Source organism: Suricata suricatta, chromosome 1 (assembly GCF_006229205.1).
Source record: "Suricata suricatta isolate VVHF042 chromosome 1, meerkat_22Aug2017_6uvM2_HiC, whole genome shotgun sequence".
Classification (NCBI taxonomy): domain Eukaryota; kingdom Metazoa; phylum Chordata; class Mammalia; order Carnivora; family Herpestidae; genus Suricata; species Suricata suricatta.
The window spans coordinates 112,427,566-112,450,716 of record NC_043700.1 but is presented as its reverse complement, the minus strand read 5'-3'; the positions used below and the strand labels follow the sequence as shown (position 1 = coordinate 112,450,716).

The window sequence follows — 23,151 nt, the reverse complement described above, 5'->3', positions numbered from 1 at the left end:
TTTTAACCATTCTTTATTGAATTATGATTAACATACAATGTTGTATTAACTTCAGGTGTAAAACATAATTGATTCAATAATTCTATACATTATTCACTGCTCATCATGATTAAGGATAGTTCCTATACAACATTATTTTAATGTTATTGACTGTATTCCCTATGCTATACTTTTCATCTCTATGACTTATTTATTTTATAACTGGAAGTTTGTATTTCTTAATTTTCTTTATTTCACCCATCTCTTGAAAATTTTATTTTCTTTAATTTTGTTTCCTGTTATTTGATTTATATTTATTTATTCCAGAGATTGTTTCTAAATTTCATGTCCTCTTACTGTTAATGTGGAACTTGGTGAAAAAATCTACATTCAAACTGACAATACTGCTAGTTCACTATAAGTTTCTTAGGCCCATGCCAATATCATTGTTTATTTTAATAACGATTTTTTAGTTAACCTAAGAAAATAGTACTTAACTATGAGTGATAAGCTGTTAAATATAAATACTTGATGATTATTTTTCTTTTATATAACAGATTAACAATATAGTTCTGAATCTAAACTCTTTTCATGTAAGTTACTGAAGCTAAATTCTTTCCTACTTTGTATTCATTTATGATGGTGTAAAATTTTAAAATTAGAGTCCATGTACAGACCAATGCAGAATTGTATGAAATATTTGACTATTGGGAAATAGAAGTAAAATACAAATTCCTTTTTCTTAAAAACCTTCCATTTTTCATATTCACTTTTATTTTTATATGCTTATAACATATCTTTTTGTATGCTTATGACATATATTTTTATATGCTTATAACAAATTGTGGTTTATTTTAAAACTCTTCATTTGCAGTGAGTTCATTATCTTTTATGTCATCTACCTACGAGGACTTCAGAAGAGCTTAGAAAGACATTAATATATTTAAAGAATCTGATTCATTGTGAGCATTCTGAACAGTGACATTATTAAAAAGGGCTTGTTTTCATTAATATATTGTTAATAGGAGAGACATGATGGGTGAGATTTTTCATAACCAGGTTCACTGTGGACAGGAATAGCTTGCCTTCCCAGAAGAAGATTCTAAAATCACAAGCTCCAGCCTCCATCAATGATGACAGGATTACCTGTTATGTAGGCAGACTGCAATGATAAACACAAGAGACAGAACGATTAACCAGGTTTAACACAGGTTGTGTTTCTTCAATTTTTTCATGACTCAGACAGCTAAACAATGTACTCTCATGGGAACAGGAAAACTCACCTAACAAATAGATTTTAGGAAAAATCTGAATTAAATTTTGGATGATCTGAAACTGCTGCATATTCTTGTGATCTAGAGTTACCTGGCCGCTGGCTAGTGTACATGTCGCATTTTAAGCAGGTGTGTGGTCTCAGAATCAGAAAATTAAGTTTAGTGATATGTAGCCATCCCCTAAATTAGGATAAAGTGTAGGCTAAAATAGTACATTTTCATTTTGAAATTTAGAACTATTCTAAAGTAGCTGAATTTTATGCCATTAATAAACTTTTGAACATCAAGTGTGTTAGTCATAAAGTGTTAATTACCAAACAAAATTTTTATAGAAGATATTGTTATTTTTAGTTGAGCAAAATACATAGGTGTTGTCAGAATCTGAGGCACACTAAATGTTTTAAAAATGTATATGAATGATAATTATTATATCTATTAAATATGAAAAAATGTCCTATACTAGTTTCAGACATCCAAACCTGTACGGGAATTAAAAAAAAATTACTATTTTTTTCATAGAATTTTGTACTTTCCAAAGAAATAAAGCTGAAGTAAACCTTTTGGTAGAGGCTTAAACATCTTTTAACTTAAACACAGATGTTTAATTTGTGTTATTTTTAATTTTATCTGAAGTACAGACATTTTTAAAGTTCAGTCTATGAAAACTGATCATTTATCTACAGATAAACTATCACCAACTCCCCAAGGCTTTTTAAAAAGCAAGCTTTCTGTTTTATATATGGACGCCTTGGGGCTCTACTAAAAGTCCAAAGGTCTTTTTAATGCACATTTCAAGCCAGAACATTTCCATATATTTGGTAGACTTAAGCCCTGGCTAACCAAGGGCAATTTAGCATATCAGCAGTACCCCCTAATTCAAATGAACTCTTCTGCAGATAACAGGTTGAGAGATATAACAAAGGCCAATGAACTTCTTCCATTAGTAATTTGTTTAGCAATTTCTCAGCTACTAAAAACTGCTGTTAACAGTCCTGAGAAGTGGTAACTTCGGTCATTAAAACATTTCAACCGCTATTTGTTACATTCCCCAAGTAGTTAGTGTGCAAGTTACTGTAAAGAAGAGCTAACAGGTCAGTAACACACCTCCTCACTCCTGCCTACTTCTCTGTCTTCCTCTCATCTCAAACGCTGCAGTTCCCTGGCCATATCATACTCAAATACATCAAACAGGGGGGTGTTTTTGTGCTCTTTATCTTATAAATATACATTCTACTTTCCTAGTTGTATGCCATTTAAGAACATGCAATAGACATGAAGAAACTGATAGGTAAATAGGTACAAATGGAAAGAGATAGAATTAGGAATTTACATATGTGATGACAAAGAATTATTTACAGAAAAAAAAGCCAGGGGTATTCTCCTAAATAAGTTACCAGTAAAACTAAAAACACCAGATGCCAATTCTGTGTATTCTAGACACAACTAAATCTGTTTAACTCTTTCCCCTTTTCACCTGAGGCTCACATAATTTTGGAGGTTCATTTCTTGACTTACATTTAATCAGACTTTCCCCAATTATAATTTTTGAAAGCAATTGTCTCTCATAAAATTGAGCAATTTAATTTTTTCAGTCCTCCATATCATTTGCTACAAGATTTAGTGACACACAGACTTGAATGAGGAAGAGTTAGTGGCTTAGATCAAAGTGGCCTTTCTTTGAGCAAATTAAATTAGAATTTATCCCTGTCTTATAATTACAACCCCTTATCGTATATATGTTGCAACCATCTAAAATGACATTATTTTGATAAGTGAATCATGGCCAAATGAATAATGAACTCCCTAGGAAGGATAGTGCTTACTTCATCAGAAGCCAGATACACACAGAGCAGGGCTACTTCTTCTGCGGTTGCAAATCTTCCAGTCTTCTGTCTCTTCAGGAAATCATTCCGTGCCTGAGATCAGAAACCAAGCCAGGTATCAGTGTTGTGAGGTGAAGTCTGAATTCACTAGCAACTCCTTCAGGAGGTCCAAGGCAAGAGGAATCTATATAGGTGCCATTGGCTTGCTGCCTTGATTATTCATGTATAATACATGATACATGAGAATATCATTAACTGTGGACCAAGAAGGACTAGAGTGACTTCCAAGCTACTCAAAACTAGTAAAACCTATAGACACTGTGTCTATACTAAAATCTGTAGATACTGTGTTAGATCAGAAAGTAAATGTTAAAGAGGAGGGCTTTAAAAATTTTTTTTGAAATTGTGGTAAAATATACATGTTATTTATCATCGTAACCATTTTAAAACTTTTTTTAATGTTCTTATTTATTTTTGAGAGAGAGAAGGACAGCATGAGCAGGGGAGGGTCAGAGAGAGAGGGAGAGACAGAATTCGAAGATAGGTTCCAGGCTCTGAGCTAGCTGTCAGCACACAGCCCAATGCGGGGCTCAAACCCACGAACTGTGAGATCATGACCTGAGCCGAAGTTGGATGCTTAACCGACTGAGCCACCCAGGTACCCCCATCGTAACCATTTAAAGTGTATGTTAAGTACATTCACATTATTGTGCAACAGATCTCTAGAACTCTCTTCATCTTGAAAACTGAAACTCTATACCCATTATCCAATAACTCCCTGTTCTCTCTTCCCCAGCTCCTGGAGGCCACCTTCTGTCTGTCTCTATTTATCTACTCTAGGTAGGGAAGGGGAAATTTTCCAACCAGAATATTTAAACACAGTTAAAATAGTAGATATACCTCTTCAGGATTTGGTCTGGCTTGAATTCTTTCTCGCAGAGATGGGGTATCAACCGTTCCTAAATCAAAGGGGGATAGTATTCAGCTTGGTTAATTATGCAAACTGAAAAAGAAATTGACAAACTTTAAACTTCCTTTCCATATGATACAACAATCAATGAAATCCTTCCCCATGACTCAGAATGATAATTTCACCTCCATTTTAGAATTTCTGACAACATAGACCACAGGGGCACCTGGGTGGCTCAGCTGGTTAAGCATCCGGCTTTTGATTTCAGCTCAGGTCATGATCTCATGGTTGTGAGACTGAGGCCCACATACGGCTCCGTGATGTGATGCAGAGCCTGGTTGGGATTCTCTCTCTTTTCTTTCTCTCTCTCTCTCTCTCAGCCTCTCCCTCCCACCCTCACTCCTATCCCTCCATCTCTCTCTCTCTCTCTGTCTCTCTCAAAATAAATGAATAAACATAAAAAAAAAACCCCACAGACCATAATTCTTTTTGACACTAGACAAGGACGCTGGGTGAGGCACCCAGCGTCCCCAAGATATAGTTTAGTCACATTACACTGCATGACACTTTTTGGATTTTAAGCATTTTTACATGTATTATCTCAGTTACTCCTCAAAACAACCCTGAAATGTAAATACAACCATATAGTTACTTCACCAGCGAAAGAACCCAGTTGCCTTGATGATCTCAAAACCATTCATTGCTGTCAGGTTCACTCTGGGGGGATCTGCAGAGACAGTGCCATGCCTGCCACAGTCCTCGGTAATTAGATGGCTCAATATTTTCTTCATTATCTTGCATATTTTCATTGGTTTCAAATTCCTATTTTTAACCACTGTTTCATTTTCTCATAAAAATATAATTGGAAATTATTTCACTTTAAAAAAAGTAAGAATGACACTAAACATTTTAAAATGCCACTTGGTTCAAACTCCTACAGAACAACTTTCCCAGGCTTTTTATTTTTTTTTTATCTGTAGAGTCTCTTTAGAGAGTCTTTTGTGTGTTGGAGGGTGCTGACAGTACTCTGGGCAACCACGTGGTATTTCTAAGGTCATAAAAAATGATTTTAAAGTCATACCCTCTGCTCCTGAGAGTGCCACAGGGACGATGCTTACTAGGAAATCATTTCTTTTTTAACTTTTTTAAAGTAATCTCTGTACCCAACTCGGAGCTTGAACTCACAACCCCAAGATCAAGAGTTACATGCTCTACTGACTGAGATAGCCAGGAGCCCCAACCATTTCTTAATTTTAGCATCACTTGCCACTGCTCTGGAGAAGGTGGAAATCTTCGAAATCAGAAAGTTCTGGCTCCTTTGTGCGTACACCCTTTCTTTAGCTTACCTGTCTCTTCTCATATTTCATCTTAAGTGGCAGCACTTTTGACACTCAGGGTAGAAACTGTCTTTACCAGAAATGGTCACCTGGTCCATTAGGAACATTTTCTACCTTCCTCATTGCTGCAGACAATAGTGTTGATAAACTTTCTGAAACCAAGTAACAAAGATTCCCTCATACCCACCTTCTGGTAACATCTCCCTCACTTCCCTCATCCACAGCCTCCTCACCGTCCCGAATCCTACCAACAGTATGCTCAAGACACCTTAGGCTTTCATTGAACAATGTCCTAAAATCCAGTTTTAAAATACAACTTTGACAGCTCTCTACCACTCAGGCAAGTGAGCATCATTTCTTTCATATCACTGGTATTAATGGCTATTAAATGAAACTGGAGAGCAAGCCTGTGCCTTCTGCTTAATTCCATTGTCCCAACTCTACTGTGTCCAGGGCAGGGACCACACAGCACGCCACAAGCCTGTGTTGAAGAGTGTGACTATGCCACCAGCACTGCCATCCCAGACACGCTCACTCCTTGTCAGGTCTTCTGTGATGGGGTCATGAGTCACAGCTCGTTCCTTGTCCCACACAGTTTGATAATATATTTTCCAAACTTCTGAAAAGTCCAGCTGCTAAAACAACCACATTTTCCAAATAATTTTTCTATTTGTTCCACTGGGCACATGATACTGAAAATAGCTAGAGTCAAGTGTCACCTGTGTGTACGCTAAAACCCAGGGAGACTCTTCGGTATCCTCTTTTTTCTTAGTGTGACCTGTTTACCCTTCTAACCCAAGAAAAATTAAAGAGAACACCTCAATCGTCAAAACTCTGCAGCTTGAAAGGTATTTCACATTCCTCTTTTAAACTAATAAGCCAGTGGTTTTTAATCTGAGGGGAGACTATGGTGGATTATATAAAAATCTCACATGGAATTTTCCAAACTACAACAATTTTTTCCCATCAACTCTTTCCCCAAGTTCTGGCATACACTTCAGGTTTTGAAAAGTCCCATAAGTAAAACTGAAATGCTGCTTCTCCCCAACCCTCCAGAACCCGCTGTGAACCACTGAGAGCAAGCTTGATTCTGAATATGTGATACTTAATTCCTTTCCAGAGAAGAAGTTAACAATTCTTCTTAGGCAACCTGTATTCATTTTGGGTCAGTTGGAATCAAGTGAAAGGGCATATCTATTTAATAGACATACTCATAGCTACAAGCAAATGAGAAGTTATTCTCAATAAGTTTTGCTTTTCGTCTTTCCTTTATATGAGGGGTCAGCATGCATTCTGGTTAAAAGCCAGATATGAAATATTCTTAGTTTTGAGAACCATTTGGTCTGGTACAACTACTCAATCTGCCTGTAGCCACACATGGGCAAACTGGGTGTGGGTGTATTACAGTAAGACTGTATTTACTAAACAGGTGGTGGGCCAGATTCTACCTGCAGGTCATGGTTTGCTGATACCCTTTTTATAGCATAAAGGAAGGTGTTAATCTGTCCTTTTTGGTTATCGGCCCAGGTGATTTACAAGACTCAGTAGCTCCCTGTGTTCTGGGGGGCTACTCTTATTTTCTTCGTGCGGTCCTGTGAACACGGTCCACTTTTCATCTTTCACTTGACAAGGTCATCTCTGGTCTGCTTCCAAAACACCAAGCTCTGCCAGTTATGTGTCTTGGCCATGAGATTTGGAGTTGTTCCACACATACGAATACCCTTTAAACCCTTTCCATCTGTGGTTCATTCCTAATGACTAAGAATCTCATTGCCAACCTACCGTTTGGACTGTTAGCTTAGTGAGCCTAGACCCTTTATCATTTGGGCTTTTCCCAATTACAGGACACAAATCAGCACGTGGTAAATAAGCCTCTGTGCATCTGTTTCACAGTGCTAACCAGGGTTTCAGAAAGGACAAGTGCATGGCCCTTTCGTGCCTACCTCACCTGGACACACACAGTTGCACCTGATGCCTTGATGGATGAAGTCTGCAGCCACGGACTTTGTGAGGCCAATCACGGCCGCCTTGGTTGCACTGTACACGCATCTGTTCACAACCCCTGAGGATGAAAGGAAGGTTCAACCACTGAAGGAACAAAAAAGTCTCCATGAGAAAGGGAACACAAATAACTGTCCTCAGTAAGCACTGTCACACTTCCTCTCATGCTATCCTTTTTAAAATTTGATTCAGGGGGCACCTGGCTGGCTCAGTTGGTTAAGTGTCCAACTCTTGATTTACATTCGTGAATTCAAGCTCCATGTTGGGCTCTGTGCTAACAGCTTGGGATTTTTTCTTTCCCTCCCTCTGCCTCTCTCTCTCTCTCTCTCAAAATAAATAAATACACTTAAAAAATAATACAGTTGGATGTCAGGTTTTTACCTTCATGGGGCTAGTTTCTGAGTGTGGGAAAATAAGATCATCACTGGCACAACTCAGTTGAGACCTAGGTGCTGAGATGCTGCACTTAGGTGATGGCAATTGTCTTAGGTTTTCATTATCAGTTGGTAGATCCCTTGGGCAGATTCCAAAAGACAATCAGGGTAAAGAACAACAAAACAAAAACCAAACCAAGGAATCAAGGGGCTGAGCCATTTCTCTGCCTTCCTCTCTCGTGCAGGCTCACTATGTGTTCTTGCAAAGAGAAGGAATGTTATCTCAGCAACAATGATTTCATTTTACACTCTCAAATCCATCTGCCAGACTGTGACATTTGACATTACGCCAGATGGCACTGCGATCCTGGCTCTTCAACTTGACCTCTCGTGTAGGCCCAGGCCCACTGTCTTTATGAAGCACTTCCCAAATTGTTATCCTCCCCCGTATTGTGCCCACACTTTGCACACACGTGTGTTGTCATATTCTGACACTATAGAAGACCTGCATCTGCCTGGCTCTCTTCCTTTTGGATTGTGAATTCTTTTGGGCAGGGACACATAGTGTCCAATACATCTTTTTTGGTTAGCTAAATGGATAAATATTTCCTTTTTCCAACTTGATTTCCATTTCCATATCTATTGGAAGGGATAAGAGGAAGGGCAAATGAAACACAATTTATTTTTTACAGTTGGTTTACACTAAGGCAGAAAGGACTGATAATAAGGAACTTAATAACTGTTTTTTAAAAAGTGGTATTAAAATTATGTGTTGGTTTATAATCCCTGCTATGTTTATTCCAAAAACCCACAGCTCATAAAGTTTTTGGTGTATGTACATCATGATTCCCAGAGGAAGATGGACCTACCTTTGAGGCTGGAAGCCACAGAGGACATGTTGATAATGTTGCCAGATTTCTGTGCAAGCATCTGCCAAAACAAAACAAATTTTAAAAATGCCACTCTGCAAGGCAAAAATAATAGCTCTCTGAAAGATTTGCATTGGGGCACCTGGGTGGCTCAGTCGGTTGAGCGTCCGACTTCGGCTTAGGTCATGCTCTCACCATTCCGGAGTTCGAGCCCCGCATCAGGCTCTGTGCTGACAGCTCCTCAGGGCCTGGAGCCTGCCTCAGATTCTGTGTCTCCCTCTCTGTCTCTGCCCCTCCCCTGCTTGTGTTCTGTCTCTCGAAAATTAATAAACATTAAAAAAAATTAAGAGATTTGCATTTACTTATGGTTTGCAGAGCCATCTTCCTAGCTATTAACATTAAGCACTGTTAAGCATCTCAACAGCTTTACCCAGTCTCTGCTGGGAGCTGATGGCATGCTGACGCACTCACTGGCAAGAACATTTCCCAGGAGGATTACCGCCTTCCTTCAGCACAACATCAGCAAGACCAAGGAGGTCTGAGCAGAATGGAAGGTTAATGAACATTAATTGTTACTTTGTATTCCTGATGTTAGGAAAACTCTTACTCTATTCAGCATATATTTGTTGAACACCTACTGTGGTCAGATAGCCTGGTAGGTCCAGGAGATTCAAAGATAAATGACACATTCTCTGCCTATGGACAGCTGCCAGGGCCTGGCGGAGTTGACGTAATCAGCATCCAGCGACAGCGGAGACCTCCACAGAGAGGGGTCGGGTGGTGAGAAGGGACCAAAGTAGGCTGTGGGACACTCAGAAGAGGGCTCCTGAGGAGGAAAGTGGCTGGCTGATATTTGAAAACCGAAATGTTAGTCAGAGAAAGGTGTTTTAAGGAGTGACGACCACATGTATAAAGGCTCTTGCACGGAGCTGGGAGGAAGGGCTGGGTCTGGCTGGAGTGCCCGGAGTGAGAGGAATGAGGCTGCAGAGGCCAACAGGGGCTACATTTAGGAATCTGGGCTTTTCCCTGGAGGCAATGTGATGATGACAATGAGAGGTTCAATGCAGACAAGTGGCATGTTTAGATTTGGGGAATTTTAAGACGATTGTGGCACAACATAGAGGAGACCACTGGAAGGTGATACAGTGATTTCAGAAAGGGCTGGAAAAAGCTGAGATGCAGAAATGTCTGTGAGTTATGAGGGGGGCGATGACTGAGGGGGTAAGGGCAGGACGTGGTACTGGTTACACGTGGTGAGGCCTGCCCCCCTCGTGGAGGACAGTGTTTCCGAAGAACACCTCCCTCAGAATTCCCCCACTCCAAGTGTGAGGGCTGAGGAGGAGGGTCTGTGGCTGTTTTGTCCTGGACAAGGGTACACAGTAGGTGGTCAAAACACTGTGATGAATCATCTCTTGAGGGGCGACTTTAAAGTGCAGCTTGCTGGGCCCTGCCCCTGATGGAAAGGAACATATAAATGAAAAAACTGCTATGCAATAAAAATGTTTTCAAATACACTTCTACTTAAGTATAATATGTACGTGTGCTTTCAAGGGCATGCAGGTATGTGCAAGGGTGTGGGTCCCATGAAGAAGCAAGAGGTGGAGAGAATTCCTACTTGATAGGCATTACCTTCTCATTGAATTCAGAAGCTCGGAGGAGGGCTGTAAAGAACAAGGAGGGGGGAAGCATCGTGGACACAGAGAGTGGTGAAGAGTTAAAACAACTGCTGAGAGGAAATGGAAGACCACCACCAGAGAACAGAGGAAGGAAAAGCAGGATGTCCTGTGCACTGAAAGTCAAGCGGGGAACGAGTTTCTATAAAGAAACAGTCTCAACGGTCAGTGTAGAGAGTCACTTCTGCTGGGGTGAGCTCCTGCAGCAGCTTTCAGACAGAGAGGTGTAGGGATGGAGGTGAGTGACTGGATGGTCAGGGGTGCGGCTGCCATGATGGCAGATCTCCCCAGGGTATTCTCCTGACTTTGTGTTTTGATACTTGTTACTATTTGTATCTAAGAGCTGAGAATCTACAACAACCTAAGGCATTGTGTTTAATGGGTTAAAAGGTACAAGGGGAGGGAGGCTGAGGTGACCCAATCTAGCCAAGGACAGCAGTAGGGACGAAAATATTTAACCCTACTTGTTTGTCTATGTGATAAAGAGGGTCATAATGAGATGGGGTCCTCACAAAAACGACCAGGAAAATTAGTGAAGTATAATGGGGCTGGAAATGAAGGTTTAACTTTATTCTTTCTTATCCAAGTTAGCAAATAATCTGCTTTTACTTATTTTTACTTTTTTCCAGTTTTATTGATCTATCATTGTCACATATCATCCATTTTTAATGCCTGTAGAATACATATATTCCAGTAGAATATATCAAGATGAGCTATTAAGTAAGTTCCGTCTCCAAGAATTGGAAATGCTGTAAATCCTCAGGTAAAACTCTGGAGTCAGTCACCTGGAGATGCTAGTGCTGCCCTTAACACCTGTGCTATCCATGCAGCCAGGTCTGAGTGCTGGATCTGAGCCCTCAGTCTACGCTCAGCACCCTTCCCTGCTCTTTCCTTCATGCCAGCTCAGCACCTGCTGGCATAGTGTGCACGCTCCTCCTGGCTCCCCGCACTACGTCCCTCTCTGGCAAACATGACCTGGCAATATAAAGGGAAGTACGTAGTATACACTAGCTGTCGAGCTGGTTAGTCCTACCCTGCCCTAGATCTTCTATCCCCACTGAGCTCAGCTCCTAAACCTGGCACACCTTGGTTTCTTGGGTCTTTGATGATTCCACGTCTGGCCTCTACCTGGACTGACAGCCTAGATTCATTTATTCATTCAACAAATACTTGCTAGAGCATCTCTGTGTACCAGAGAATCTTCTAAGATACAGCAAAGGGGGAAAGCCTCCACATAGCCAAGACTTCCCTGACTTTGGATTTTGCACTGACCTCTTCTTACAGTATTTTCAGCTTGTTCTTTGCCTTTTTTTAAAAAATTATCTTAATGTTTATTTTTGAGAGAGAGAGACGGAGTGTGAGTGGGGGAGGATCATAGAGAGAGGGAGACACAGAATCTGAAGCAGGCTCCAGGCTCTGAGCTGTTAGCACAGAGCCTGACATGGGGCTTGAACCCATGAACTGTGAGCTCATGACCTGAGCTGAAGTCGGCCGCTTAACCAAGACTGAGCTACCCAGGTGCCCCTCTTTGCCTTTTTAAAATATTTTCTTAAAATATAATTTACTGTCAGATTGGGTTCCATACAACACCGAGTGCTCATCCCAACAAGTGCCCTCCTCCATGCCCATCCCCCACTTTCCCCTCTCCCCCACACCCCATCAACCCTCAGTTTGTTCTCAGTATTTAAGAGTCTCTTAGTTTGCCTTCCTCTCTCTCTGTAACTTTGTTCTTTGCCTTTTGACTCATGTTCCAATTTTGGAATGGTTTTCTGAGTGTCTAGCCATGATCAAAAATTTCCTACAAGTGTTCCTATGTTTTGACCATCTGACTTTTCAGATCTGCCTAGACTCCAAATCCTGACTTCCCCTGGAAAATTCTAACCTATTATATGTGCGTCATTGTTAACGAACCCAGATGATCCCAGACAATTAGGGCTCAAAGGGATCATGTAATGTCTCATCTTTGTTTTATTTTTTTACTGTTAGTTTATTTATTTTGAGACAGAGACAGAGCACAAGCAGGGGAGGGACAGAGAGAGGGAGAGAGAGAATCCTAAGCAGGCTCTGCGATGTCAGCACGGAGCCTGATGTGAGGCTCCATCTTGTGAACCATGAGATCATGACCTGAGATGAAACCAAGTGTTGGTCACCTAACTGACTGAGCCACCCAGGTACCCCATCTCATCCTCATTTTAAATAGAACAGAGTGCAGGTGCCATTTATGACAGCACATGGTGAAGTAGGGGCAGAGTTCAGGCTGTGATGCCAGAGTTCGAAATCCATGGTCAGGCTGGTTACTGTCACTTTAATAAGTGGCACTGACTCCTTCTGATTGCCCATCCCAGTCAAAAAAATCCCACTTCTTGGGAGTTTTTACAAATGAGTGTTACTGGCTCATATAGATTATTGTTAAGATATTTTAAATTATTGGGAAACTCACTAATTTGCAAGTTAGTGCTTGCTATTTCAAAGTTAAAACTTACTGACAAGTTTAAATCTCAGTTCTGCTGGACCATACCCCACGCCTGCTCCCTTCACTCGAATTTGTCAAGCATTGCAGACATGAAATAGGCTGGTTTTGCACGTGTGGATAGTCTTACCCACTGTGAGCCAAGTTTTCTCCTTTTACCACAGCCTCTGCTTCTGCTTCTCTCCCAATCCTAGGTTAAGGATCAGGCTTCAAAAAATAATCCAAGTTCCAAATAACAGATTATCACAAACTCCAAATAAACAAACAAAAAAATATATTAAAAATAAATTTTCTAGGGGCACCTGGGTGGCTCAGTTGGTTAAGCATCTGACTTTGGCTTGGGTGGTGATCTCACAGTTTGTGGGTTCGAGCCCCATGTCGGGCTCTCTGCTATCGGCAGAGATGACTTCAGATCCTCTGTCTCCCTCTCTTTGCCCCTCCCCACCCCTTTCTCTCTCTTGAAAATAAACATTTAAAAAACAATTTGCTAGTCCATAGCCCATGGACCCACTGAGAGATCCTTTCTAGGCACTAAACAAGTAGACTGAAACAAATTCTTTTGTTAATAAGTCATTTTTTCCTAGTTTTCCTTTCAACATTCATCTCGATCCTTCTTCTTCTTCATTTTTCTTAATGTTTATTATTTATTTTTTAGAGAGACAGAGTGTGAGTGGGGGAGGGATAGAGAAAGACGGAGACACAGAATCCAAAGCAGGCTCCAGGATCTGAGTTGTTAGCACAGAGCAAGACATGGGGCTCGAACCCAAGAACTGTGAGATCATGACCTGAGCCAAAGTCAGACGCTCAATCGATTGAGCCGCCTAAGCGACTCAGGATCCTGTTTGGCATGAAGTTGAATGTTCAGAGCAAAGCATCAGCTCTGCCTTGCCTTTAAAAAGCTCTTCTCCTGCACTGGATTGGCAGCATTCAAGACGTCCGCCATCTAATCCAGCTGGGACGTAAAGAGAAGAATGGCTCCTCTGCATTTCACTAGGGTGCTGTTTACAGCCTTGGACCGAGCTGGCTCTGTACGCGGTCAATCCCTTTCATTGTCTGAGTTTGTGCTGTGCTCACTATTGGCTTACACGTTCATTTGAACTGAATGCTTTTCATGTTTATGCTCCCCTCCCTGAGATCACCCAGTGTGTGCTTTCCATCAAAAGGCATGCCGTGCTTGTTTGTAAAACTAAATGAAAAGCATAAATCAGTTGTGTAAAAGCTGTGGAGTTCAAGGGTAGCCAACTCAGGAGGAATGCTCTCTCTTTAGCACACACTGTCTCTCACTTCTCTAGTACCTCTGTGGCTCAGCTAAAAAGAGGAGCGCAAGACAAATACTCAAGGAGGGACACCTATCTGAGAGCATGTGCCTAGACAATGAAATTCAAGAAGGGGCCCAAATCCTGGCTCTAACCACTTGCCAGTTATGTGACTTGCCAGTTACGTCACCTCCCAGTTTCACCCTCTGTACAGTGGGTGTGATAAAGCAGTACCTGCCTCTTCACATTCTTCCGGTGCCTCGCGCCTCCTCGCTATCCCTGTCTCTGGGACCCTCTACCTCATATACCTCAATGGTGAGCTCACTCATTTCACTTGGACCTCCATAAACATTTCAGCTTATCAGTGAGGCACCCTGGACTTGGCTGATATCCTAGCTTTTTCTTATAGCACTTTTTTTTAAGTTTATTTATTTTTGAGAGAGAGTAAGCAAGCATGAGTAGAGGAGGGGCAGAGAGAGAGGGAGACAGAGACTCCCAAGCAGGCTCCACGCTGTCAGCACAGAGCCCAAAGTGGGGCTCAAACTCACAAACCATGAGACCATGACCTGAGCTGAAATCAAGACTTGGACACTTAACCACCTGAGCTACCAGGTGTCCCTTCTTCATAGTATTTTTAACCACTCCCCAAGTTATATGCTTATTAAATTATATGTTATCCTGTCTCATTCCCCAAAATGGGATCTCTCTTTTAGAAGGGGCTGTTTTCTGATGTGTCTTCTGCACTTACAATGGAGACTTGCGTAAAAAAAGTTCTTAACATTTCTTGAATATTTCTTAACTGAAGGTTAAGGGTGTTTGTATTAAGTGTCTTGATATAAATGTTCAGTGCAGGTTACTCATTGTGTCAGCTACTACTCTTCAGCACAGAAAGGTGAGTCCCCTCTCTGTATGCCCAGTGTGGAGACCTACGTATCTATTGTAGGGATGGCGGTCCTTACTTTAGGAAGAAATGCCTTGATCATCAAGAACATGCTGCGGACGTTGAGATTCATCGAGAAGTCCCAGTCCTTCTCCTCACAGTCCAAGATGGTTCCATGATGAACAAAACTGGGAGAGGGATGAATCGAGGGGAAAATGAGCATTTAAGATTTCTATTGCATTTCCTTACCATTTCATATCATTTACTAATTTTAGCAATTCATAGTATCACAGTACATTAAGTTAATAAGTATCCAATAGCTTAAGCTAAATAAATTTATTTGAAAACAACATCCTTCTTTTGAAAGAGCAAGGCAAAGGCGTGGGGCCACCACACATAAGACGCTCAATGGCAACTGCACAGGAAATATCAAAAACAATGTCAAAAACAAACGAGAACCTGATACCTGCCCCGACTCCTATTTCATAAGCAACAGTGCCCCCAGGTGGCAGAGCTTTAGCATGTTCAAAGGGAAATCAAATTGCAAAGGACAAACATGGTCTCAGGGCAGCCAAGTAGGATCGCTATCATACAGTTCTAACATTGAGTAAACAAAACAGAACAAAATAAAACTCTTGAAGCAACCTTCACTCCTTTCAAGTCACACTCTTTTTCTAAAAATTTTAATTTAATTTATGTTTTAGAAAGAGTGCAAGCAGAGGAGGGGGGACAGAGAGTGGGAGGCAGGGAGTCAGAAGCAGGCTCCAGGCTTTGCGCTGTCAGCACAGAGCCTGACACAGGGCTCGAACTCACGAGCTGTGAGATCCTGACCTGAGCCGAAGTCGGACGCTTAACCAACTGAGCCACCCAGGTGCCCCTCAAGTCACACTCTTATATAATCTGCTCATCCTTTGAATGACAGCAGGAACCACACGCTCTACTTTTGTATCCCTTACCTTCCTGAAAATTTAATATGTAGCTATTCAAAAACCAGTTCTGCTAACTGATTTTTTGTTATGACTCTGAGTATATTCTCATATAGGGAACGAGCAGTTTATTTATGTAATAGATTGTCATCAATTGTTGCTTTAATATCTACACAGTGTAACAGATGACAAACTATAGAAAGAGATTTTTTTTTTTGGTGCGGAAACATAATGATTAGGAAGAACAAAACTGTATTAGAAGGCCCTGGAATTTTTCCGTCAATGCAGGAGTACAAATAGAACAGTACACGAGGAAAGTGGAATGTCACTTAGCTCCGTGTGAACCGCGGCTGCTCATGCCTGCGATCACGCCTCAGCAGGGAGGGCACCCGCACGGGCTGCCTGGTGCGCGGCTGCTCCGGGCCCAGCCTCTCCTCACTCACCCAGGGTTCAGCACGTTTGGCCCTACCTGAGTTAAGTTCAAGTAAGCCATGCTCTTTGTGCTCTCTACAGAGACGCGACATGGAAACTTCTTTTGCTGGGTGAGATTCATTGTCCTGGTAAGAAACACTGAGCATGGGACTAATCCTAACAAGTAAAGGACTTGTTAGAATACCCTGCCAAAAAAACTGGGAACACCTGCATTTCAATAAACTGAGTACTTGGTTTCTGGGAAATATACTTGGCTTTAAAGACACCTACTGGGAAATGGTTTTTCATTTTATTTTATAAGTCTTAGTGGAGCATTCATGGTCTGTTGGCGTGAGCCTGTTACCAGCCTTAAGAAGATGAACAGGTTTGGATTAATACCAGGTCTCTTGAGTAGACTGTCACTTTCCTTAGGACTCAAGTCCATGTCCACTTCTTTTTTTTTTTTTCTTATTTATTTTGAGAGAGAGAGCAAGCATGTGCATGCAAGCAGAGGAGAGACCAAGAGAGAGGGAGAGAGGTAATCTCAAGCAGCTCCCCACTATCAGTGCAGAGCCTGAAGTCCTTGTTCACTTCTATGGCTGGCTTACTTGCTGAATCTTACTTGGAATAAAATTTCTGTCTAACATATAGCTGTACTTCCTAAGAAATATATTATGGCTCACGATGGATGATTTTTCCCTATTAGCAATATTTTTAAAAATGCTTATTTACTCATTTTGAGAGGTTGAGAGGGCATGAGCTGAAGAGGGGCAGAGGGAGAGGGAGACAGAGATTTCAAGCAGGCTCCAAGATGTCAGCGCAGAGCCTGACACAGTGCTCAATCCCACAAATCATGAAATCATGACCTGAGCCAAAATCAAGAGTCGGACGCTTCTCTGACTGAGCCACCCAAGTGCCCCTTATAAAAGATTTTAAAATAAAAGCCATAGAAAGCTTTCTGTAAGGAGAGTGAAATGAAAAAGTATGAATTACCCAGCAACATTAAAGAGAACATCTAGTCTCTCGATTTCACTGGCAAACTCATCAATTTGTTTCTTCTTTGTGACATCCAGGGTCCGAATTTGAATACCTGAAAAATAAAACAAAGTACACTATTTATCTTTATTCATAAAGATGCTTCGCCTTGAAGAGTTAGCCATTCTGAAGTGTGAAGATCGCGCTATTCGTCCAGTTAGGCGTCACAGGATTGTCGACCATTAGTAGGGTCTTCTCAGTCTTAAGAATCTCATGAGTAAAAATCTTAAAGTCCTCCTCATCTTTTTATTTTTTCTTTTAAGTAGGCTCCACAACCAACCTGGGGCTTGAACTTATGGCCTGAGATCAAGAGTCAGAAGGTCGACAGACTGACCCAGCCAGATGCCCCATCTTGACTCTGTATGAGATGCTTCTCAGTAAACCAGCGGCAATACCTGCAAGTGGGCTCATTCTAGTCCCTTCTCTCGACCCTGAGGTTGAATCACTGCTACAGTGATGCTGAATTCTGTCTGAGGGGGGAAGGGGAGGGGCAGTGGGATCAGAGATTGGTTCTGTTTGTGCACTTTACCTTTATGTCAATTCTATTATCGACTAGAAATGACTTTGTTGGTCACAGGTACCATCGCTTATTTCTGGACTAAATTCCAAGAAGGAATGAGAAGCCAGAGAGAGTTGGCATGGGGTCTCAGACGGACACACTGTACTAGCTAAGAAAAAAAAATATATGATTTAATGAAAGTAGCAGTCATAATTTTTATGATTTAAAAAGTGTATGGTTTATTATTTTATTCTTCCCCTTTGGATACAGAAAGGAAGGATCATAAATAAGGCAAGGGAGGACTAGAATGGAGTTTCAGAAGGACTTTCCTTTTCTCTTTCCTTTTCCGGGACAGCAGCTTTCCTTAGACTTGTTGAAATGATAACTCAGTCTCATTCAGTTAACTAATTCAATGAACTAAACTGTGTTTGATCATACAACCTATCCCATTTTGCTGAAACAGTTAACTTTAAAATGAGTTCTATGTCCTGATTTCTTTCTGAGTAACGCCCATCAAAGCCCTTTGATGCTGGAGTTAGGTTTGGTGTGGTATAGTCGTCAGGGGCAATATGCACCTAAACAAGTTAATCTCTCATAGTTTCTCGTCATATGTGGTTTTAAGGCTGAGTTGTCTCCAGTATGGCAGCCACTAGTCACAGGAGGCTGGCTACTGAGCATGTGAAATGCAGCCAGTCTGAACTGAAAAGTGCTGTTGGGACAAAATACACATGCATTCCAGAGATTCAGTATAAAAAATGTAAAATTTTCCATTGTAATTTTTATATGGCACATGTTACAATTGTAGTATTTTAGATACATTGGATTAAGTAAAATATGTCATTAAAATTAATTTCGCGTGTGTCTTTTTACTTTTTAAATGTAGCCACTAGAAACTTTACAATCGCACATGTGGCTCATGTCACGTTCCACTGGACAGTTTAGTTCAAGAGGGAGGCAGAGAAGTGGAAAGTCATCATCGAAAGTTAACATAACAGGGGCGCCTGGCTGCTCAGTTGGTACAGCATATGACTCTTGACCTTAGGTTGTGAGTTCAAGCTCGCCATTGGATTAGAGCTTACTTAAAAAAAAAAGTTAACAACTATTACATTTTCACAGCTAATTTTGTAATTGAGTACTGAATCCTTCAATATTTTGGATAAATAAAAAATTTTAAGTGTACACCTTAAAATTTTGTTTATACATTTAAATATATAGATTTTTGTAGATTTTTAAATATAGATTTTTAAAAAATGTTTATTTATTTTGAGAGAGAGAAAAAGAGAGAGAGGCAGAACTCAAGAGGAGAAGGGGCAGAGAAAAAGGGAGAGAAAGAATCCCAAGCAGGTTCTGTGCTACCAGCATGGGGCTCAACTCACAAATCATGAGATCATGACCTGAGCTGAAATCAAGAGCCAGATGCTTAACTGACTGAGCCACCCAGGTGCCCCACACAGAATATAGACATGATATCAGAGAACAAGGCCAGAGAACTGAGCAGCTAAGGAATTTTCTTCCAACATGTTAACATTCTTGCTTTATAATACCTTGCAGATTCTGAATCCCAAGTTCAAACCACTGAGTTGCTTACCGGGGTACTTTTCCAGTTCCTGAAGTTTGGACTCATTGATGTCTGTGGCTATGACCTTGGCACCTTCTCTTGCAAAAGCCTGGTAGACACAATGTACAAATAAATCCTTTGTTTGATTTGATTCCGTTCTCATGAGTGGAAAGTCATTTAGCCTTTTCCCCTTATTTTATTTTCATTGTCTTCCCTATAAAATAGGTAGAATTTTAAGCTCTCTGCTCTCACTTCACCCTTCCCATTGTTATGGTTTTTACCATTGATTAGAACAATGTGGCATGCATTGTGCTTTTCATCTGAGTTTGTTCCTTTAAGCATTATCAAATAAAAGAGTGTTTCTAAAAACGAGGACTCTGTTACTGACACCTCTCAAAATACTATTCTGTGATGTGATAGCCTGTATTTCATTTCTGAGCTAGTTCTTATTATTTTTCCCTTTCTTATTATATTTCAAATAATAAGAGAAAATGAGTTATTTCCACACTTTTTCTCCTAAGACTATACAACTGTTTTCATAAATGTCAAACCATATCTTATTATACTGTAAGTGCATTAATGAGCTCAGCTCTGGGTTATGATGTACAAGAAGTTGATGTAAATTAGAAGGTGAAAGTAACGTAATAGTCTTGTATTTCTGGAATCCTACATCTGAACTGACTATTTCAGAAAGGAATATATTCCTGTAGGCCTCCTGCAGTAAATATATCATTGTGGAGAGAAACTGAGGTAGAGAGTTAAGTTTCTCAGAGTCCAAGGTTATCATTGGTGTTGCACAATAAACATGTGAGGTATTCATTCCTTCATCTGCCCTGGGTCACGGCCAGTGAGTTTTCTTTTTGTAACTTCAGATAACAGAGGCACAAAAGTAAAAAAAAAACAAAACCCAAACCAAAAACAACCAAAAATTAGAGCAGAATTAAGTAACGATGGGCTCTGTCCCCATAATTTAAAACCTCAAGAGTTAGTAAGCAAATAAGAGATAGTCACTTACGATGGCAGCTGCCCGGCCAATCCCCTGAGCGGCCGCGGTCAGGATGATGACCTTCCCATCGAGTCGACCCATCATGGAACCTGGGGTTCAATCAGAGACACGTGTATTTAATGGCTTACACTGCAGCATGTGGTTCTGTGCAGTGACATCTAGAATGAACTTAAGGACAGCATTTCTGTAGAAATGGTCCCATCATCTGAATTCTCCAAGAAAGTTGACTCTAGATACCTAGCTTTGTAAATCAAACACATTTACCATAACCATTGAAGGCATCAGACAGATGTTGGACTTTAACCTGCCGTTTGGTTTCTTCCCTACTTAGAGAAGACAGCCTCTGATACTGACATAGCGGGGGAGGGTTCCTTCCCCTCACTGCCACCACCACCCTCCCTCAGTCTCCTCAGACATACTTGTATGTGTCCTTCTACTTGGGGCTGCTTCCCAATTCCTCTACTATAAACTTTTGTGGGGGTTTGCACTATCAACTGTCTATGGCTTTTCCTCGTTCCTTGGAAAGATCTCCCGACTGCCCTCAGAGAGTCATTGAACAAAAGAGCCGGAAAAAAAATCATGTCAAACACTCCCATTTTATAGAGAAGAAAACTGATGTGACTTGCTCGAGGTCACAGAGCTAGTTAATGACAGAACCAGAACTAAGCTCAGGCCTCCCGACTCCTTTGCTAGGTGAAATCCCACTCCATACTGCATTGTCCTCTCTTAAAGTTTAACCATGAAGTAGTAACACTATCAGATACCATCAGTTTTTTTCAAACTGGAGACTGAGAAATTCTGACATAGGGAAAATAAGATATGCCTAAAATATCTGGTGCTTGGATTGTGGACTGTGGGATGAGAGGAATGACTGGTGATGAGATTGGGGGCAAAGAGTCATATGATCAGCTGAGGCTGTCTTCAAGGAACTGGGTGCCTTTTCTCACCTTGCTGTCTTGTATGGCTGCCTCTGATCTCACACCTAGTCACAAAATGGCTACTTGGTCCCAAGGCATCTCACCTGCATTCCAGGCCAAAAAACAAAAAGGGAGGGGAGAGGAGTGGTGATGGGAAATAAAAGCCAAAATAAAGCCTTTCAGAGAGTCCTCCCTTTCTAGTCAGTAAAGAAGCCCTCGTCAGACATTTCAGCCTACATTTCACTCGTCGGCTCTAGCAGCAAAGGTTAGGAATTTGAGAGTTCTGTTTTCTGGCCTCTATTAAGAGAAAAGCTGGGGGAGGGGGTGCGCAGTTGGGTGGGTACGGGGTGAACCTACTTAAATAGTTTGGGTACAGATAACCGACGCAAGCACTGCTCAATTACCTGCCTAATAAAATACAGGTAACTGGCTAGTCTTGCCGAGAGGGCTCATATGATCTAGTTATTGTGAACACATCTGTGCTCTCTTCAGCCAACCTTGGCATTTTGCTGTAATCGAGCCTCACACTTATCTAAGCTCGGAATGCTGAGGGGCCAGTTACTCCTGTGCGCAAAGGGCACCGAAGGACTGATGGAAAGAGAGTGACACAAGCAGACAAGTATTTTAGAAAGATCACTGGAACAGACCTTGGGGAGCGGGTGGTTTCCTTGGGAGGGTGCTGCTCGGGGCCTGAAGGGTCGTGGGTGAAATAGGGATGGGGAGAGAGCTGGATGAGAAAAGCATTGGCGACGTGAGTCAAGGCCAGGTCACCAGTGCACTGTCTTCAGAGAGATGGGGCGGTCTGCGCTGTGCCTTGAGGCGGTGAACTAGGCCTCCGGATTGCAGGTGCAGGAGAGGACCCCGTGGCCGGCGTGGCTCCCGCGGTCTCCGCATGCCCGCCCGCCCTGCAGCGAGTGCGCATGCGCCCGCTGCTGCACCGCCTTCCTGCCGGGGGTGGTGGGCCTCCCTCGTGGTCTGACGGCCATCTCTCACACCTGCATTTCCCCTAATAACACATCTGCACGTTTACCTCGGTCTTGGTTGCTTCTCCGAGGGCCAGACGAACAACCTGCTGCAGACACCTGCTTACAGCCTCACGGATACTCTCGGATTAAATCTGTGTTGGTCATGCGCCAGAGAAAACTGAGCTTTTACACGGCCTGACCTACTCCGATGCGGTGGATTTTCCCTATTTATTTTGTCTTTAATCTTACACGAGTGATACGTTTTCACTTTAAGCATGTAAAGAGTTGAGAGATATAATCACATATACTTTAGCAAGTAAGAGAATCCAATCATCTTTACCCCAGACCCCTCCGCCGAATCCTGGGCGTGGTTATTAAAAAGCTATTATTTTACACCTCTGTCAATGGCTGGCTTTAGGGCCATGACACTGAAGGCACACACCAAAGGTGTCCCTAGGAATCTTTGACCCCCGGAGCAGCATTTACTGAACAACTGATGGTGCACAGAATAGCCACTCTGCTCACCCCGATCTCTTCCCTAGCTGGCCTTGGCTTTCTGGGACAAGATTTTGGGGCTACAGCCTCACTATTAGAATAAATGACACTATTAAACTAAAATGGATTTATTTGGGAAAACGAGTGAAAACATAGCCTCAAATAGTAAAATCCAACGTGAAAAGCACATTGAAAAACTGATATACCAGAGTTTCACACTTGTTAAAAACACACCCTTACCCTGATCTAACTGCTAAGATTAATCTTGAAATAGGTAACTTGCAGAACAAAGCAAAAATCTAAATCTCTTCTTTTCCCAGGCTACAATATCATTTTTAAAAATTTTAAGAAATCTTACTTTAGAGCAGCAAGTGGATGATGGTGTCCTCCGGATCCAAGTGCCAGCAACAAACTTGAGACCTTTGTGCAGAATCAAGTCATGCGCTTAATAATGCATGTTGGGATTTGTAGTTTCCTTCAGTTTCAAGGAGTC

General features: G+C 41.5%; 1 protein-coding gene across 2 annotated transcripts; it reads right to left on the bottom strand.

The window, feature by feature from the left end:
• Nucleotides 1-237: 237 nt before the first annotated feature.
• On the bottom strand, nucleotides 238-23,151 carry BDH2 (3-hydroxybutyrate dehydrogenase 2). 2 transcript variants are annotated; one of them, XM_029921059.1, is made up of 11 exons: nucleotides 23,017-23,151; nucleotides 21,229-21,302; nucleotides 20,291-20,370; nucleotides 19,306-19,384; nucleotides 17,177-17,273; nucleotides 14,926-15,034; nucleotides 8,568-8,628; nucleotides 7,272-7,385; nucleotides 3,977-4,035; nucleotides 3,077-3,169; nucleotides 238-1,141 (listed from the first exon to the last, which is right to left on the bottom strand). In XM_029921059.1, exons 3-11 carry the CDS (start codon nucleotides 20,363-20,365, stop codon nucleotides 1,088-1,090), a joined length of 741 nt encoding a protein of 246 aa, XP_029776919.1. In that variant the 5' UTR covers nucleotides 20,366-20,370; nucleotides 21,229-21,302; nucleotides 23,017-23,151; the 3' UTR covers nucleotides 238-1,087. The 2 variants fall into 2 exon arrangements, with proteins under 2 accessions (XP_029776919.1, XP_029776844.1); XM_029920984.1 differs by lacking the exon at nucleotides 21,229-21,302 and having other exon boundaries at nucleotides 23,017-23,150.

Excerpts from the sequence above, each read along its gene's own strand:
- BDH2 (XM_029921059.1), bottom strand. The coding sequence starts at position 20,365 with ATGATGGGTCGACTCGATGGGAAGGTCATCATCCTGACCGCGGCCGCT. Across the intron at positions 19,385-20,290 it reads TTGGCCGGGCAGCTGCCATC|GCTTTTGCAAGAGAAGGTGC; the intron begins GTAAGTGACTAT and ends TGTGTCTACCAG. Across the intron at positions 15,035-17,176 it reads GTTCTCTTTAATGTTGCTGG|TTTTGTTCATCATGGAACCA; the intron begins GTAATTCATACT and ends TCCCTCTCCCAG.